At 44.0% G+C, this 19,719-nt stretch overlaps 1 protein-coding gene across 4 annotated transcripts; it reads right to left on the bottom strand.

Moving 5' to 3' along the window:
* Window positions 1–1,399: 1,399 nt before the first annotated feature.
* On the bottom strand, window positions 1,400–18,721 carry LOC144112363 (uncharacterized). 4 transcript variants are annotated; one of them, XR_013310234.1, is made up of 6 exons: window positions 18,446–18,704; window positions 16,984–17,107; window positions 10,829–10,988; window positions 8,008–8,164; window positions 6,566–6,723; window positions 1,400–1,587 (listed from the first exon to the last, which is right to left on the bottom strand). XR_013310234.1 is itself a non-coding variant. In XM_077645209.1 (6 exons), exons 2-6 carry the CDS (start codon window positions 17,049–17,051, stop codon window positions 1,491–1,493), a joined length of 561 nt encoding a protein of 186 aa, XP_077501335.1. In that variant the 5' UTR covers window positions 17,052–17,107; window positions 18,446–18,721; the 3' UTR covers window positions 1,400–1,490. The 4 variants fall into 4 exon arrangements, 1 of the variants encoding a protein (XP_077501335.1); XM_077645209.1 differs by lacking the exon at window positions 6,566–6,723 and adding an exon at window positions 13,745–13,812 and having other exon boundaries at window positions 10,818–10,988; window positions 18,446–18,721; XR_013310236.1 differs by lacking the exon at window positions 10,829–10,988 and having other exon boundaries at window positions 18,446–18,703.
* Window positions 18,722–19,719: the final 998 nt, after the last annotated feature.

Below are 19,719 nucleotides of genomic sequence, written 5' to 3'. Positions count from 1 at the left end.
CTGAGAAATGTTTTGTAAGGCCATCTTACTCACAGGGTCAATGATAATTAACTGATATCTGTAAGTAAAGCAACAGCAGAGAAAAACAGCGCCAGAAACTAGCTCCCATAAAATTTACCCAGCTGAGCGACAGCAACATGTACAATCTACATCACTCTGGGGTACAACGTTCAAGCAGCACATTGCCCTGCAAACAAAGTGAACCCTCACTCAAGCTGCTAGATTCTACAGGAAACGATTGCGCAGAAGTAAAGCAGCTTAGACCAACAAAGCAAGTCGTAAAGATCATGATCCCTTAACTAGAAGACTACTGTCTAATCTCAGTTTTAACAATTGGTGTGCACTGTTTCACAGCTGTACACAATGGGTGCTGCAGAGAGTACAGTGTGTGATGGAAGAAGCATAGCAGACTTGCAGGAACATTGAGTTTCTGACACTTGCTAATGTGTACTCTTACAAAGATGAAATACCATGATAGTAATGCTATCCTGGCACAAGTAGTAATGACTCTGCTCGAGTACATATTGATACAACTAACTAAAAGGTCTACAGACACCAAAATCTTGGTCGTGTGTTTCCGTCTTTTAAATGAATGTTTAGACATCAGTATGTAGGAACTATTTCCTGGTTTTCCAGTGTAACCATTAAATTATTCATAACTCAATTTAATCGTGATCCGGTTTCGGTTTCAACAACCGAACAAAAGCTATGGTCGTGAACAGGAGATACGGTCATGAGGCAGGAATTTACTTCCTAATGCGATCTCCTTTTGCTTACTCCCACTCTCCAATGAACAGGCACTGTAGCAGCTCCCCCAGTAGCACAAATGGGGCTCTGAACTGCGGGCCCTTGCGGGCCCAGCACGGGCTGCCCATAGGGGCCCGACGTGGGATATGTGCGGGATTTGCAACTCGGCATCAGGGGGGACCCTCAAGGGCTGCCCAGTTGGCTTACTGCATAGCCCCACAAGGCTCCGCGCTGGATCCCCTTGAACAGGCCCGTGCCGGGCCTCCGTGGGCTAGCCCGTGCCGGGCTTCTGTGGGCTAGCCCTTGCCGGGCCTTTGTGGGCTGGCCCGTGCCGGGCCTTTGTGGGCTGGCCCGTGTCGGGACTTTGTGGGCTGGCCCGTGTCGGGCCTCCGTGGGCTAGCCCGTACTGGGCACCCGTGGGCAAGCCCGTACTGGGCCCCTGTGGTTTAGCCGTTCTGGTCCCAGTGGGCTTCTTAGGTGATACCTTGCGGGAAGTCAACAAAGGTAACCCATATAAAACCAATAGCTGTATGCCTTTGGGCCCACCGACCCAATTAGACTTAAGGCCAACCTTGCCAACCCAGAGAGGCTTTCTTCACTTCATCAGTATTTTTTGTGTACATGTTACTACTGAAATCACAATGCAAGTAAGAATGCTTCTTATTTATTTATTTGTTTTTGCAAGACATTTTGGGCATTCTTGCATACAAAGCCCCAATTACTGGGGTGAAGGGTCTGCCCCTTCATCCGAACTTTTCGACCACCATCCCAGTCTCTCGCCCCCAGCACGAACGCAGCCACTCTGTTGTTGCCTTCCATGGTGGCTGTTGGGATTCTGCGCTGCATAGCAGATGTAAAAGTGAACAAATAAACACACACATCAAATTGATATTCAGTATGGTGGATAAAAATCACTTTCCAAAGTATTATAGTCACATCTTTCAGGAAATGCTTCAAAGCCGTATGCAATGCTACAATGTGCAATGCTTGAAATATCAGCAGATTTCGTTTGCTGTTAATATCCGTAACCATAATAAACATAAATATCCATAATAAGAATAACCGAAAGGTGCATGAGCCATTAAAGGAATATAGACACCTAAATTTATTGCGTGCTTTCTTCTGTCCAATGATGCGTTAGATAATAAAATACATGGATTACCAGGTAGTACTTGCCTACAACCCCGCTAAATAATTTATAATCGAATTTCTTCTCTCATGCTGTTTTGGTTTCATCGACCGAACGCCGACTGACTGTCGTCAAGTTGATGTTTTGGTCACATGATGCAACTAGAAAAACTAATACAATCACTGATATGTAGCTTTAATTGACTACGACATTTAATCCAGCCTCTTCCAAAACCTCGAATGACAAAAATGACCTGTCGGCAATAAAATAACCGATTTTTTATGCCTCATGTGAATTAAACACCATCTACATGTCACAGTCATCATTCGACTGATGAAACCGAAACAGCGTCAAGAAGAAATTAAATTGCAGAAAAACTGCACATTGCGCTAGTTGGTGTTGATCCATACAAAAGCGCAAACACACACGGACAATGTAAGAGACGAGACACACAAACCAGCGCTGAACTTACTACAGATTTTTTATTAGGAAGAAGCACGTCATATATACACACACGAAAAAACAGCGCACATGTGCGATGTCAACAAGACTCCTAGTGCTAGTAAAAGGCAAAAACCGCTTTAAAAGCATGTGTGTATCTGCAGAACCGCTACCCACTATGTAGCATAATGACTTCTCGAAGCGATAATGTAACAGATGATGTACTCACGCACCCATTACTTTTTCTGATAATATGAAACGCCTCAGCTACTTCTCTAGTGCGCTGGTCAGAATGAGTGAACAAGACATCAGTATCGTAAAAAAATGGCGTACGTTTGCACGTGAAACAATGCTTAGCTAGGTTAGTTTCTTTCCTAAAGAATTAGCGTGCTCCATGAGCCGCACGTTAACGCAGCGGCCAATTCGACCTATGTAGGTAAGGCCACAGGACTGAGGGATTTGATACGCTACGCCAGTCTTCTCTTCTACGCCATCTATTTTCATGATTTATGTTGCAAGCATTTCTTCTGCGCCCTTCATGCTTTCTTTGAACTGCTGCCCCCACTCTCTAGCTTGTTATGTGCAGGGAACAGAACCTTTGCCCCATGCTTGCTTCCCACTATTTTTAATCCGGTGCGATAGCGTGTGGACATATGGCATAACCCACTACCTTTCTTCTCCCTTCTTCCGAACTCTTTTCCAGCCCTGAGGTACTTGCAGACGATTTCAGCTCATGGAGGACTGTCTGCACTTGAAACGAGAACTGAGTCCCAGAAACCAGCTTACCTACATCTGTCTATTTGGGCTAAGAGACAGGACATCATTTTATGATAAGATTTCTTTACTTCCATGCCTAAGCATCCCGTAACGATGCCACTTTTTGCAAGCTTTGAATGAAAGGACCTGTAATTCGAAAGGGACTTTTCACTTCTAGGGGAATACTGCCAACAGACATGGTTGGGTTCGAAAGAGAATTTTAATTAAGGAACTGCAGGACTCTTTCTTGAAGGACTTCATGTGTGAACCTCAGCTCCAACCAATTACATGCAAAACTATGAACATTTGACACAAATTCGGGATTCACGGACCTAGCCAGCACCAGGTAATCATCCACATAACAGAAAATGCATATGCAATAACCGGCTAGATCAGTCTCAACTTTCATATCAACCCTGCTTAGATAAATGTTACTGAGAATGGGAGCTACCTTGGCACCTATGCACACACCCCATTTTTGCATATAAAGATGACCATCCCACTCAACAAACGTGTTACTCAGGTAGTAAGATAAGAGTTAAAGAAAGAATCCTATTGTGATTCCACACTCATTTTGGAACACGCATTCATCGCTCTCATCCGTAATACAATGCTGAACATACTGGATTAGTTCAAAGTGTGGAAGAGAATAAAACAAATCAACCACATCTACACTAAAACCATCACACAGTGCCCGCCTCTGATTTCAGAGGAAATCCGCTACTGCCTCAGAATTACAGTGGACGCCCAATAAACGAAACTCGGTTAAATGAAACTTACGGATAAACAAAATTAAGCAGGGTTACTTGGTTGGTTTCGTATATCTGGAGCAGTAAAATTCTTCGGATAATTGGAACACCACTAACGTGTTACCCTCGGCTAAACGGCACAAAAGTTAAAAATTTGGAATCCTCCCGAGCGTATTTGTGCTCGCATATGTCAGCGGCAGTCTCGCAACCATGAACAAATTCTTCGCAGCCAACGCTATAGCCGGGACAAGCCAATCCAGTAAGTCGCTTGATAATCTTGTTTTTGTTGTCGTTCTGCGTTAGGCCTACGTGCGACCGGTGTTGTCGGTGCGTCGACGTGATGGAAAGCGTTAAGAAGCGGCCGCACAAAGCGCTCTTGCTTGAAAAAAAGTTACAAATTCTGCAGGAGCTTGTTCGAATTTCCCTTTCAAGAACAGAAGTTGCGAAGAAGTTCGACATCCCGAAGTCGACGCTTTCGCAGATCATGAAAAACAAAGACGTCATTCAAGGAGCTGTCAAGTCTGGGACCTTCGCTTCCAACCGGATGCGTATGAGGACGACACCGTATGAAGAACTTGAAAAGGTTCTTTTTCTGTGGTTTAAGCGTGCGCGGAGTGCCAGTTTTCCCATAAGTGGACCAATTTTGGAGCAAAAGGCGCGGGAGATAGCCCTGCAAATGGGGTTGAGAATTCCTGCGTCAGCGACGGATGGCTTAGCAGATTTAAAAAGCGCCATGGTCTAGTCTTCAAAACCATCTCAGGAAAAAGTAATGCAGTGAATAGAGAAGTCTGCGCTGACTGGCAACGCGGACGGCTGCAGGAGATTTTAAACAGCTATGAGCCACGAGACGTATTCAACGTCGACGAGATGGGCCTCTTCTACAAGAAGCTTCCATCGAAGACTCTCGCCTACAGAGGCGAAGCCTGTACAGGTGGGAAGCGCAACAAAGAGCGCATTACCGTGCTGGTGGGCGCTAATATGGCAGGCGATGAAAAGTTAAAGCTGCTGGTGGTAGGAAAATCGAGACACCCACGTTGCTTCAAGGGCATTTGAAATCTACCTATGGCCTACACTGCAAATGGGAGAGCGTGGATGACAACAGCAATTTTCGAAAATTGGCTGCGGGAGGAGGACGCAAGGTTTACGAGACAGGGCAGGAAAGTTGTCTTCATCGTAGATAATTGCCCTGCCCATGGCCAGGACGGAGGGCTGAAGTCCATCAGCCTTGAATTCCTCCCTGTCAATGCAACTGCTGTCATCCAACCAATGGGCCAAGGAGTCATCCAGAACGTCAAGGTTCACTACCGCCGCCAACTGCTTCACCGCATGCTGCTTTGTGCTGAGAGTGGAAAGGATTATGTCATTGACTTGCTGTCTGCTATCCACATATTGGCCCGTGCCTGGGAACAAGTTCAGGCAACAACAGTGCAGAAGTGCTTCCACCATGCAGGCTTCGAAGCACACGATCCAATAGCCCATGAAGAGGCAGGTACTGCTGATGAAGAAGCAGACACTATACTTAATCAAATAGTGCCCTCTGCCCCTTTCTGACGACAAGACTATGAGGACATAGATGCAAATGTATGCACCTGTCGCGAGGAAAGCATTGAAGAAATTATTGCAGAAGTGCAAGCCGAGGACCACTCTTCCTCCAGTGATGAGTGCGAGGACCCTGTGCCCAGTGCGGTGCCAGACAGCGCAGCTAGGAATGCAGTTGCACTTTTGCTACAGTACTTTGAACGTGAAGGGAGCGCAGAATTTTCGCAAAGCCTTTCAAATATGCACAGTTACTTTGTTAAAAAGCAACTGAAGAATGTAAAACAGACCACAACTGATTCCTTTTTTTCTTCACGCCCAGGTCAGTAAGGGCTGGTGCAGTGTAAATAAATATTTCTACATGAAATATGTGTGCTTTGCCTAAATGAAACTTCTGATAAATGGAACACTTTGAATCCCCTTCAAGTTCCGTTTAAGAGGAGTCCACTGTAGGTACGAGAAACGGATCCTTTACGCGAAGTGACGACAAATGTTTGCGAAGATAGATAGACACAAACAACTGCCAAGAATTGTGCTCAGATACGCTTGCCCGGAAACGCACTTTAAGCTTGTGCATCTTAGCACTAAAGAAAATTTCTAGCACCGATACTGATGTCTTGTTCGCTCATTCTGACCAGCCCACTAGAGAAGTAGCTGAGGCGTTTCATATTATCAGAAAAAGTAATGGGTGCGTGAGTACATCATCTGTTATATTATCGCTTCGAGAAGTCAATATGCTACATAGTGGGTAGCGGTTCTGCAGATACACACATGCTTTTAAAGCGGTTTTTGCCTTTTACTAGCACTAGGAGTCTTGTTGACATCGCACATGTGCGCTGTTTTTCCGTGTGTATATATATGACGTGCTTCTTCCTAATAAAAAAAATCAGTTGTAAGATCAGTGCTGATTTGTGTGTCTCGTCTCTTGGTCCGTGTGTGTTGGCACTTTTGAACCACCACTATGCAATTAAATAATAAATTATTTAGTGGTCGTACATGTATAGAATGTCTAACGCATGGTTTGAAAGAAAAAAACGCACAAGCAAAAATTTGGTACCTATAGTCCTTTATATTTGGATGGCTACTCAGTAATTGATAACGGAAGTGCTGAAAACCACACCAGGCAGATTGAAAGTATCTTTTTCCTGCAATTAGATGGTGTGTTCACAAAGTGTCTATAACCTTCAGAAGATTCGCATGTACTCACCAAAAATTGCGCTGTACAGCCGTAGGTTCTTAAACGCTTCTTTTTCGCCCCGCCTCTTCAATGTGTACATAAGGGCCACAGGAGTCTTCACTAGTCTTCATAATAAGTTTTGTAGCCTCATCAGCTGGCTCACTCCCAATGAGTGCTAGCTTTTTGATCTGAAATAGATTATACAGATTATACAAAGTGAACTATGCCACGAAAACCATACATTGAACCATTCATAAGACTCCCTCTTCGAGGAACCATGTGCAAGTCAACCAAAAATCAGAAGGATGTAGAACAGGATAATACAGAGGACTCTGAGACCTATGATCACAGTGGTGTGACTCAGCTTAATGATAACAGAATTCTCTGTTGTCTTCGAAATGCCCATCTTTGCATCATCATATTAACTTCCTTTTATGCACGACTCAATGGCATACACTTCCCAAACAATAAGACAAGGGGGAAAAAGTGAAGCCATTACTTTAAGGCCACCTTGAACCATGGCAAAATTGTAGTCTGTAGCTAAATGAGTGATGTAAGAACATAACCGTCAGCTGCCACTATGAACAGCAAGGCTAACGCTTGTGCTAATTTCTTGTAGTAGGCTAGATATTATATACAGCAAATTCTCTTTCAAATACACTTGTACAAAATGAAGCTTTCAGGTCTACAAATCCAAATGCAACATGAGGCAATTTCGAAGTCCCAACTTAATCTGAAGTGGACTCACCATATGTAGAGGGCTCAAATTAACCTACAGCTGAACAAAACACTATGCATCAAAATTATATTGAAAGGAATCAATACGTTGCCAGTAGTTCATAGGCACAATTGAAAGAAATGCCATATACCCAGTCGAAAAAAAACGCCCGCCCGTTTCTGGTGTTTACACCAAATTGGCTTTTTTAGACACGGGTTCTGGTGTGACCGTGTCTGGTGTTCCGACCAGACCAGGATTTTCAGACACGGGTCCTGATGTGGCGTAGTGAGGTGTGCTTTAGTGTGTTCTGGTCTGGTTTTCTGTGCTGTGACCCGGTTGTCTAATACCGGCTCTGGTGTGGTTTCGTTTGGTGTTTCCTGGTGTGGTCGATGTACCATTCGATTTGGTGTGTTTGGTATACCGTAGAATGTCTTGAATGAGATGCTGTGAGTTTGGACATACTATCGTGAGAAAAATTAAGAGATCCCAGCGAATGCATGCCAAATGGTGTAAAACAGCAAGCACTCCTGATGTCGAGTCAGGTGCACTAACATCCATCAATCTCGCTGCGCCGGCCTTGATGGCACGAGCATTTCATCAGATGGCACCTGCACGCAGTTAGGCATAGTATGGCACACACTCGCAGCGTCATAATTTTTCACATGATTGTACACTGGAGCATGCACATAACCACATCATTTCTGTTCTTGCCGAAGAGCAAGCACGTATCGTAAAGAAAGAAAAAAATGCTCACATTTGCACAAAAGCGTCCTTAGCTTCATTGGTAGACAAAATTGGCAGTATAGTCAAGATGGAGGCCCCAAGCATCATAGCGTGCGTCTTTTCTGGCAAAGTCGAATAGGTTGAATTTCCCTGATAGCAGCTTGACTCCAGCTGTGTAGCCACAATGCCTGAAGAACAACAGAACAAAATCACGAATTTGTGTGAAATATACTATAATAATCACGGTGCAAAGACAACCAGCAAATACTGCTATTAAATTTAGCTCAGTGGAGCAATTATACAGTACACATTCAATACGACTCGCAATGCCTCTACAGTAAATCAACTGACTTCTGCTTTATAGTAAATGAATGCTACTCACATAAAGCAGCCCACTTGCATTAATTTGCTTGAAATCAGTATCTGGATGAGCAAGTATTTCACACTTTCATTCACACAGTACAACATGGACAAGGGGAAGACACCGAAAAACACTTTGAGGTCCCTCCTCCCTTGCCCCTGTTCATCATTATGCTGTGTGAAAGAAAGTGTGAATTATTGCGTTGTGTTTTTCTTTTGTATTCATAGCTAACTGCATATATTTACAATACAGTTGGGTATGCCTGCATCATAATCTGAATTCGTCATATTTTGGCATTGCAGCTGATATTGAGCATGACAGTCCTTCCAACACAGTCAGGCTTTCTGAGACAATCAACAGCACTCTAGCATCTCCGGTAATTTGATTCATTACCAGGCTCAGAGATACTAATACTTGGTAGCCTAGAGAAATAAATTGATATGGAAATTCTACTGCTGCAGAAAACAAAAATAAGAGAAATTAAGGAATTACAGCAATGATTACAAGATGCCCATAAAGATGGGCACAAAAGGAGACAAGATGTAGTTCTACTAAAAAAAATATCTGATGCGAGTATATTTCAGGGTGACAAAATCCATGTATTGAGACTTTATGCGCACAGGGTGCAGAACTGTAAAGCCCTGCATGGCTGGCTGCATCTATTTAGAAGACCATTCCTCTTAATTCCTTTCAAAAAAGTGGCAGGAAATCATAAAAAGCCGACTGCGCAAATTTATTTTCAGCTGAATGCCACATACAAAATGACAAGGGTGGAATGTTAATGATTCGAAAGGAAATCTTAAACAAGATGCGATGAACTCTGGCACCGGTAAAACCCCAACAGAAGCGCAAAAAAAGCTGCCAGATTATTTTTCCTGCTGAATGTATTAAAACCAAAGCTGCCTGAGCGCACGAGTTTTGTTTAGGTATAGCTTGCTATGCACATCCTGAGCCTCTGGTGCAGTTGACTGCAGAGTACCTGCAGACACTTGCACACATACAAAACCCACACTAGATTCTGCGTACTGTGCATTGCCCACTATAGTGCCTAGCACGCCCTGTCTTCCAGTGAGATGCACTTCTTTTGGTGCATCCAAGCATTAAGGTTCCAGTTATAAAAAAATGTCTGAGTTGATTATGAGTTAAGTGAATAAGCTTAACAAGTTGACTGGTTCTAAGCAGGCAGATCACTTGCAAGATCCGCTTCTCACAGCAAGGCAGAAAACAATAATGGCTTCAGGACACTGTAGTGCAGGGCTCCAAATTATTTTGGACCAAGTGGGGTTCGTTAAGCTTCGCTGACATTGTATGGCAGACCGGCACCTTTTCCAAAGTAGCAATGTTTACTGCCACACATATACGTAACTCACTAGTCGCATGATTCCTCCCAACATGTATGCAACAAAATATTGCAACCGCTTCGAGCCATCTCTACAGGCCCCGCTGGCCGTCCCTGCTAAGTGTGAAAAAAAGTGGCTAAGATATGCTTTGTCATATTCAATGCTACAAACTATTTTTACAAAGCATGCAGCAAAGCTAGCAAAAGAGTGCTCAAGCACACCTATGCTTGACTAAAAAGTAGCCAAAATCTTTTTACATGTAAAATGAAGTAGCTGAAGTCAGAACATGACTTGTAAAACTGTATGCATAACAGCTCGACAAGAGAGCAGAGAAGGTAAGGGCAAACAGGGGTTCATTATGGGCTACATGATGGACTCTAACAGTCACTTCCATCATGGCATCTGACAGTTAAACAATAGGCCAGCTAGCATTCAATTCAAGCTTATTTTCATGCAAAATGCTTTCAGTGATGGCTACAAGTTATAACATACAAATTTTCGTTGTTAAGTAGAGGCAACCAGAGGATTCATGATAGCAAATGTGGCGGCATTCACGTATGCCTATACTGAATCAGCATCACTTAGGCCTCAGTAGCTAAAATCCAAGCTTCAGGGCAAATGACTGCTAAGTACCGTCCATCTTCTGTTTCCATGGCATGAGAAGTACATATTCACTAAAAGTTGTTCATTATGAGTAATTTCACTGATTATGCACTGCCGCACTGAACATAGAGCCTAGGCTTTTAAGCTGCTTTTATCCTCACACGAGCTAACTGAACCCATCAATTAACCTCCTGTAAATAAACTTTCACATGAAGACATCTACAATTATTTGATCACGTCTTGTATGTCTGGCATTATCCTTTGTTTGGCGCTTTCATATTATAAACCACTAACAAACCTGAGTCGTAATTCTCACATACACTGATGGAGTGAGTATATGCCCCTGAGATAAATCCAGCTACAGCTAGCAATTACCTCTCAGTGCATCCATTTTCACACTACAGCGCACAAAAATACACGAACGAAGAGGATAGACACCACGGACACCGGACATAATTTTTGTGCGCTGGAATGATGTCTCATAATTCTTCCCAGAACCGACTATCCCAGCCCTCTATTCTGAGCCTTGTGGAGAACCTTTTCCTTGCCTTCCGCTGTCACCTCCTGAGCACTTGCCACTGGAACTGCAGAGTACAACTGCTTCTGTTGACCAGATGGGAATGGCAGTTCTCTTGTGAAATACTGCATAAATTGGGATTCCCTTCACGGTGTCATACATTGCCTTCTCTACCTTGAATTCAGATGCACCTAAAGGAAAAAGAACACGCATATAAAAATTCTTAGCCATATTTGCAGCCAGGAATATGATAATAATTGTATTTGTATGCTTCACAGCAACAACAGCAGTATGCTTTAACGCCTGTTGAAACAAGAAAGTAGAAACCATTTCGTTTATTACCAACACAAGACTTGCACCTTGATGTTGATGGTGTCATGCAATAGTGGTGAGTTCTGATAGGAGTGTGAAGTACAAAAGGCAACTGCTTGCTTCGAATTTTAGAACATGCAACTTTAACTGCACAATTATTGAAAAGGAATTGACTTCATCCTTGAAAATCGCAGATTAGTATGTGTGGTAGCAAATACTGAAAATAAAAATAGTAGGAGCACTGCCAGTGTTTAAATCAACACGCAGTGACTGGTTTGGTTTATATGGGTTTAACGTCCCAAAGCGACTCAGGCTATGAGGGACACCGTAATGAAGGGCTCCAGAAGTATCGACCACCTGGGGTTCTTTAGAGTGCTCTGACACCGCACAGTACACGGGCCTCAAGAATTTCGCCTCCATCGAAATTTGACCGCTGCGGCCGGGATTGAATTCACGTCTTTCGGGCCAGCAGCCGAGTGCCATAACCACTCAGCCACCGCGGCGGCTTCGCAGTGACTGCTAAGAGCAATTTTCTAATTGCAGTTCTTGCCCATGCCCTTGTCAAGCAAGGCACTAATGCCGGTTGACCTGCAGTAAATCTAATGTATTCTCAACATGCTGCCTAGTTAGCAAAGTTCTTGTAGTCAAAATTGAACGAAACATTACTTATTTTTTCAGCTAGAAGCGCATGAACTATTGAGTCCAAGGCAAACAACTTAGTGCCTTAGAATAGTGTTCAACGAGGGGCCCACACGCAGACACTTGACTTGCCACTGTTTCCTTATACAAAGTAATACAGGAGTGCATGGCCTGTGCTGTTCATGGTAAGAAATACAAAATATAAATAGAAACAAAACTGAAGTGCAACGAAAAATTAGAGGCAAGTTCTGTCATTACACCTTATGTGACACTAGAGAGTACATATTCATAAAGAAGTAGTAAAATGGTCATTTTGAAATTTTGCACAATCATGAAATTGTCATGAGCACAGTCATTATGCCTTTTCTTCACACAAAAGGTTTCCAGCGGCTCCAGTGCACTTCAGTTTCTTTTTAGTACAGTGCCTTTAAAAGACAGAAATTGGTCAAGGGCCACAAAATGGTAATAACTGTGTATCACCATTTTCATATCTATGCTTCATTACTTTTTAACACAACCTCCAATATGACCCACATGATTTGCTGCAGGAGCAGGATTCCAGTGTGCACCACTCACATTCAATGAAGGACCTGGCTGCCTTTTCCAAGTGTTATACTAATTTTCACAATGAAAGTGCCGTTGAGCGAGTTTGACAGCAAGCAAAAACATGATTTGAACCTAATAGCTTAAGGAAATTTTAAAGTGGTCCGTAACATTATGCTTGTAACAAGACAACTTCAGGTGTAAATACTCATCAAAGTTGCCATCAGATCTCAGCTTTGGTGTGCTCATAAAGGGAAGGTGGGGTGCTTAGTTATAATGACCAATTGTCACGGCTGGTACATTGTGCTACCTACTTCAATGATGAAGGATGTGACAAACTATCCTCCAAAATCTGACATCTGCCATAAAGGCTGAAAAGCAAAAGAAAATGAAGGACCACTAAGACCTGAAATTATTTCCTACTTGAACAGTTATGCACATCATAAAGAAAGCTGACAAACGGCACGAAGTTATACTGGTATTTTGGTCTCAGATGCTCGCTCATTTGAGCCTCAGTATCCTAACTAAAGCAATAAAAAAGACATGACTGTTGAAGGCATCATAAGCTCCTGTAAAGCTCATCAGAAGTGAGAAAAACAAATTCTAACCTTCATAATAATATAAAAGCCAACCAATGAGGCCACTCTGTCAGTCACCAACTAAGAGACAATGTACAAGCTATACACTGTAAATGCACAAACTCTACATGAGAGCAAAGCATGCCCTGCACTTGTGAAACAAATTTTTGTCAATGTAAGATTCTTGGCAACAGTAGGCATCACCATTAATGGCATGTGCTAAAAAGGAAGAGGGCACCTTAATGATGTTGTACAATTTAGAATTCAGCCTTTCAGTAAACTATATTTTGTCTAGTACAATGAGCACCGTCAGAGGAGAAGGCAAAAATGAAAGGAAAGCGGCCAGCTGTCATGAGGCCTGCCACAAAAAAACACTGAACTGAAGCGGTGCACAAACAAAAAAGAAGGAATGCACTATGCGATTACAGAACACAAAATAACACAGGAAAACAGGGCCCAACCAATGAATGAAAAGAGAACAACAAAAAGAAGGTAAGCAGTACTGAACACTGCTGCCTCTGCAAATTGAGAGCAGTGAAATAGAAAACACCTAAAAAATAAGTTTCAAGGACTATAAAAATGCAACTTTGGTCACATATTTTTTTAAACGCTGCATTAGACATTAGAATACACGAATCCCCAAATGGTATTTGCCTATCATTAAATAATTTATAATTCCATTTCCTTCTCTGATGTTGTTTAGGCTTGATCAGCCAATTGATGGCTGTGATGCCTAGTTGGCCTTTAGGTCTGCTGAGGCATGGAAAAGGCTACAATATAAATGTTGATATGCAATTTTAATTCACTACAACACCTAAAACAGCCTGTTTCAAAAGCTGTAATGACAACAAATGCCATAGCAGCAGTTATATTACCAGTTTTCTTGCTTTTGCCTTGACCTGAAAACCAACTACACGTCGCAGCCATCGTTCGGTTGATAATACTGAAACAACAAAGAGAAAGACAATTATAAATTATTTACCAGTCATAGAGCAAATATCACGGGGTGGTCCATGTACAGGTGCGGACAGAAGTAAACAGAGCGTGCCACACAAGAACTGCGAGTCAGCGCCGCCTAGCCAAACCAGGCGAGAGCTGGAAATCGCCACGCGCATGTGCAGGCCCGCTTCCGGCGCGACCCTCTCAATGCTCCGCTTGCCTCGCATTCGTCCGGCGTCTGTGTCATGCTGATGATGATCATGATTGGATGGTCGTGCTCTGTGTAGCTAGCGAACATTTCGGAAAACAAAGACCGCTGTCTTGATAAGGCAAATTGCGCGGGGACAGCTCTACCATTAAGCCGCTTCGTTTGAGACAGCTGGAGGCATGTTTGCGCCGCAAACAACCCGCATGTTTCGAACTTTTGCTGCCGCTGGGACTCTGCTGCGTCTCACTCGCAAGCAAACGCGCTCGAAACACTCGGCATACTGCCGCCGTTTTGTGTTAATTTTCTACAGTTATCACTGATGATTCGCCTTGTTCCTACCAGGCGCTGACGCAGCGCTAGTGTATGCACCCTGCCTGTCTCCCCCGAAACAAACTGCCCCTATAATGGTTCCTGCTCTTATCACCAATGAGACAGTGCGCTGCGTATCGCGCTGTCATGTGCGAAGCAGACCTCATGGTAATCACTTTGCATGCACCTTTGGATCTTAGGATGACTACAAGCACCCGCTGTCTCACCCACATGAATGCCGCGGTAGCAGTGCGTCACTGTTGCGTGCCCCGCGTGCGAAATTCGGTATGTAAGTATCCGTGATCGCCCACTAATCAGAGTATGAGCCACGACAGAACCCAGCAAGTGATCCAAACTCTTCTGTACGAGCTGTATTACTTCACAGCTACCGGTTACATATAGACATTGGTCTGTTTGAGAATATAGGTGTGAAAACCCAACAGCTGCATCCAGCACATTTGGAAGCAGTCACTATCCTTGAGACGCTGGATCGCGCTGCAAAAAGCGCCAAGAGCGGCTGTTTCATCTCCTTTTAAGCTGACCTCCTAGGCGAGGTTCCAATGCAGGAGCACTGTGGTGCAGTACAGACACACAGGGCGCATGCTTTGCCGCTCCGTCGGTTCCTCGTAGGAGCAAGCCGAAAATGAACGGTAACTGTATAAAAGATCCCGAAACTGCGGTGGTGGATCGAAAGCTTTTGAGTTTATTTGGTCTATAGCGAGATGGAAATGAATCCCAGAAGCAACTAAAGTTCGAAGGACGCGCGCTATTTGCAATGGAAACGCGCCACAGCTGTCACAGATGAAACGACATAATGATAGCGTCGCCCCCGCGGGATTTTTGGCTTCAAGGCAGCGGTCTGTGCGCTCCGAAATGCCCGCTCGCTACTAAGGGCGCAACCATCTGATCATAACCATCATCAGCGTGACCCTGACTATGGCCGAATGAGAGGCGAGCGGAGCAATGAGAGTTGCGCTGGTAGGGGGCCTGCATATGCGTGTCGCGATTTTGAGCTTACGTGTGGTTTTGCTAGGCGGCGCTGAAAAGCAGTTCTTTCTTGTGCGGCGCGCTTCGTTTACTTCTGTCCGCGCCTGCACATTAATGTCTAAGGCACTTGAAAAAGACGCAAGCAAACATCTGGTGTCCATAGTATATGCAGTTTCTTTCAAGCTTTGTTGAACTATGATATCAGGTAGCATGCCGAAAGGCTGAGTCAAACAGGTCACTACAAGCTCCTAATTTCCTGTAAGTGTAACAGAGCAAGTATATTCACTGAACTTGCACAGTGTCATCACCAAGGAAGTGAAATGGCAAAAAAAAATCAGAACTGACCAAGATAATCACAGAGGTAACAATTTATGGTGAACATTCACCTTTTTTCATTTAGCACTTTTAGCTTTTTTGTGCACAGGCTATAATTCAACAGACCTTGAAGTAGTTTGCAGTAGACGGTGCTTATTTTCCAGTCAGATCTAGAGGCAGTAAAAATATTGCAACTACAGTGAAAAGTTCATTTAACAGTACCTCTTGCTGGACTAGTTGGTGTAACATTGTGTAACAAAAGTAAAAACAGCGCTAATGTTTACATAAACAACACAGAAAGAACAGACAGGACGGGCGCTGTCCTGTCTGTTCTTTCTGTGTGGTTTGTGTAAAAATTAGCGCTGTTTTTACTTTCGTTATACAGTGAGCGGCCACAGAAGAGAAGCTGCCAAGCTTCAAGTCCAATTAATGTTTCTCATCTTTGAGGTGCATTCATAGCTGCACTATATAACACCATTCATATTCTTTTCATCAAGTGAAATAAAACGTATTTGCTGGACCAGTCTCTGAGGAGTGCCATGCGACACCGGCATTACTGCAGAAGCTTGACATGGTTATCCTTCTACTATGAGTGTCTATGAGGAGTGCCATGGGAGATGGATACTAGAGGAAAAAAGAATAAAAGCATTGTTCTCATGCTGTAATATCACCTTAGAATGCTGCCCTGTAGCCCATTACTTCATATTGGCATTTCTTAAAGCCTGGCTGCATTGAAGGGGGTCTCTAGTGACTCGAGAACGGGTGGGGAGGGAACTAGAGGGAGAGAGAGAAAGCGGCTGAGCTGAGGCTATGCCATTGTGCTCGCTGTTGCTTTGTAGCCTTGGAGTTGAGCAGCCAGCTCTGGACTCAATCGTGGTATGAGGGTGCGGGTTACCCTTTTTCTTCCACCCTGTGTGTTGTGCTGTCAACGTTGCATTTTTTGCGTTTTGGCTATAAGAAAACGTGTTAATGATTCTTGCTAAAAATCACCACGAAATTTTAGAAATGACAGGAGAAATGTTCCAACCACCACTAACAAGAAAAAGAAAATTGGTTGATTGCTTCGGATTCATACGCTCCTTATAAGCATTCTAGTACAGGAAGTCTCAGATTCCTCGTTAGTTCCGTAAGGGTTCCGAGGCCAGCCGAGACACCCCTGTATATAAGCACTGCTTCTTTCTGAGCATGAAACTGGCACTATCTGATGATGACCTATTGAGAAGAGACACACACGTTATTTTGAATAGGGGAATGCCAATACATGCCATCAACGTTCTGGTCCAAAGCAGACATTGCAACACACTGATCTCAATGCAGAGGTGAAAAAAAACAGATCTGAGAAAACTCGACACATACTTGTGCTCTGCAATGTATGCTGAACAGGCACAGACAAGAACAGCTGCAAATCTCGACAGTGGAGACATCTTCTCCGATGAAGCTCTTTTCAGACCTCTTCATTACTGAAGAGAAGGCACTTCACCTGCATAACATAATTTCCAGCTGTGTATTTTGCACCCACAATGCCTGGCACTTCCTGATAATTATTTGTATTGCTGGCATTTCACACAACCACAAGAAAATGTTTAAACAGCCAAACTTCAAATACATAACGCCACTTGCCCACACTAGTTTTTATGATCAGCTCTGTACTACTTAGGTTATTCAAAACAACTTAATTTGAAAGGGTTACAAAGCGCTCTTTTTCTATGGCTACTTCTTCGTCATCATTTAGCAATGACTTTTATTCACGGCCGCCAGCAACTAAAAGAACTTTACAGCTGCAGGCAACGGTACCAATGTTACAAAAGTGATCGAGCAGGCAGCTACCTGTTGTGGTATCGCAGTGACACGTCGCTTCAATTCACTCAGTCGCTTGCATGGCTTGACGCGTCACACCCCTCCCACTCTGAGCTTGACAGCTGGTGTAATCGGCTCGTAGAGGTGTGTTATAACCTTAAGACGCCACATCAGATTACTATAAAGACGCACATACGCGTAGCGAATAACAGAACGCTAAACAGACCGAGCGGCGCACGCTATCGGCAGTTCGCAACGGGCCGATACTGGCGTCAAAAACACGCGTGCAGGCAGTGCACGATCACGCCCCACGTCGAATAATGAACAGGAAGTCGGGCAACCACCTTAACGAAAGCCCAAAACATAGTCACGCGCCTTGCTGGGCGGTATACAATTGCCACATTTACATTTAGGACTCCTACGCGCGCCTGCCATTCAGCAAACGCATCTATGCATACACCTCGGCGCTCGCGTCGCAACGCATACACTGAACACTGACGGACCAGCAGTTTGCCCCGCCGCGGTGGCTCAGTGGTTAGGGCGCTCGACTACTGATCCGGAGTTCCCGGGTTCGAACCCGACCGCGGCGGCTGCGTTTTTATGGAGGAAAAACACTAAGGCGCCTGTGTGCTGTGCGATGTCAGTGCACGTTAAAGATCCCCAGGTGGTCGAAATTATTCCGGAGCCCTCCACTACGGCACCTCTTCTTCCTTTCTTCTTTCACTCCCTCCTTTATCCCTTCCCTTACGGCGCGGTTCAGGTGTCCAACGATATATGAGACAGATACTGCGCCATTTCCTTTCCCCCAAAACCAATAAATAATAATAATATTGATGATTCGATGTGGAATGCACTTTGCTGCCGCGGAAACAACCAGTGACTCACGCGCAATGCCGAAGGGAAACGAACAGGACAGAGCTGACGAGCCTCGTCCCTTCCGCTCCTTCTCGCCTTTGCGCTCGCTCGTTTATTTTCGCGGTCACAAATTGCACGCACTCTTGCGCTACAATATGGGTCTCACCTGGAAACGAAGACTCTACGAATTCCAGTAACCGCTTTCTTCTCTTGCTTTGCGGCTGCTACGGTTGAAGCCGAACGTGTTGTATGAAACGGCTCCATGCTTCTCGGCGTGGTCACTTTTCACAAAGTACGCGAACGGCTGCATTGCTGACACGCGGCGCAAGCTACTATAAGCAAAAAATCCAAACGGAAGTTGGAAGGAACGATTTTGAAATCAGACACAAACAGCACACGAACAGCAGCAGCACGGAGCACGGCACGGCGCGGCGTAAGGCCTAGCCGGATATCACTCTGGAAATGCACCGAGGGAGAGGAGGGGAAGAGGGTGTGCTGCGTCCTGCCACGTGACCTGGCAGCAGCGCGCTGGATTTGAACGGCGTTGGGAAGCACGCTAGGCGCTGGCGCGTGGCTATTAGCGTGGCGTCATGGTAAATATATACTGCAAACTGTTACAAAATTGCAGCTAGACTAAGGCGCTCCGCGCCTCCGTGCATCATTGCCGTGCAGTTTTCATGTCAAAAGCAAGCGACAATGTTTCAGCTTCTTGCAGAACAACTTTACAAATTGTTTTCTTAGCTTTTCTCTTTTCTTTCTGGTCTTTTGCCGACCGGATTAAAGAGCTTTCACTGCATATTTTTTAGCACAGCACTAAGTTTCTCGTAAACCACATTTCGCCTTATGCTACAAAGATATGATCTGCAGAACAAGTCTGCTTTACTCAACTTCAAAAAAAAAAGGTTAATCTCAAAGGTGCTATTGTAGATTTCAACAAAATGTGTTTTACCGCAAAATCTCATTAAATCGAACACCAAGGAACCATAAAAAGTTCAAATTATCAAATGACCTCCAACAAAACTGACAAGAACCATTTGTACCAGGGTATAGGTCGGAAGAGGGCACCGCCTCAGTTATTGCTGGCAGCCGGAATTCGTCTACCTATATGCTTTGCCATTTTGAAGCGCATATAACTTAAATTACATACTTAATTGCATATTCTATGCAGAATATATTTAGCTTGAAGGCGGGAATGCAAGCTATTTGCCCACATTCGTGTGGCTTCCTCAACGTGCTGAGTGGCAGCCCATATACTGAGCATATATATATATATATATATATATATATATATATATATATATATATATATATATATATATATATATTATATATGCCTGCACTTCACCCATGCGCCCATGTTCCATCGCTGTGGTACCCATGCAGCCCTTTTACATGTAATGTAGGATATGCAGCCAGGCTAATGTAAGTGGAACTACATGT

This window comes from Amblyomma americanum, unplaced genomic scaffold (assembly GCF_052857255.1).
Source record: "Amblyomma americanum isolate KBUSLIRL-KWMA unplaced genomic scaffold, ASM5285725v1 scaffold_73, whole genome shotgun sequence".
Classification (NCBI taxonomy): Eukaryota; Metazoa; Arthropoda; class Arachnida; order Ixodida; family Ixodidae; genus Amblyomma; species Amblyomma americanum.
This window is presented reverse-complemented; position numbering and strand designations above follow the sequence as displayed.

Coding starts and splice junctions, on each gene's coding strand:
- LOC144112363 (XM_077645209.1), bottom strand. CDS start 17,051: ATGTCTCCACTGTCGAGATTTGCAGCTGTTCTTGTCTGTGCCTGTTCA. Junction 10,989..13,744: donor AGGCAAAAGCAAGAAAACTG/GTAATATAACTG, acceptor TTTTTCCTTTAG/GTGCATCTGAATTCAAGGTA. Junction 8,165..10,817: donor CAGCGGAAGGCAAGGAAAAG/GTTCTCCACAAG, acceptor GTTGTTCTTCAG/GCATTGTGGCTACACAGCTG.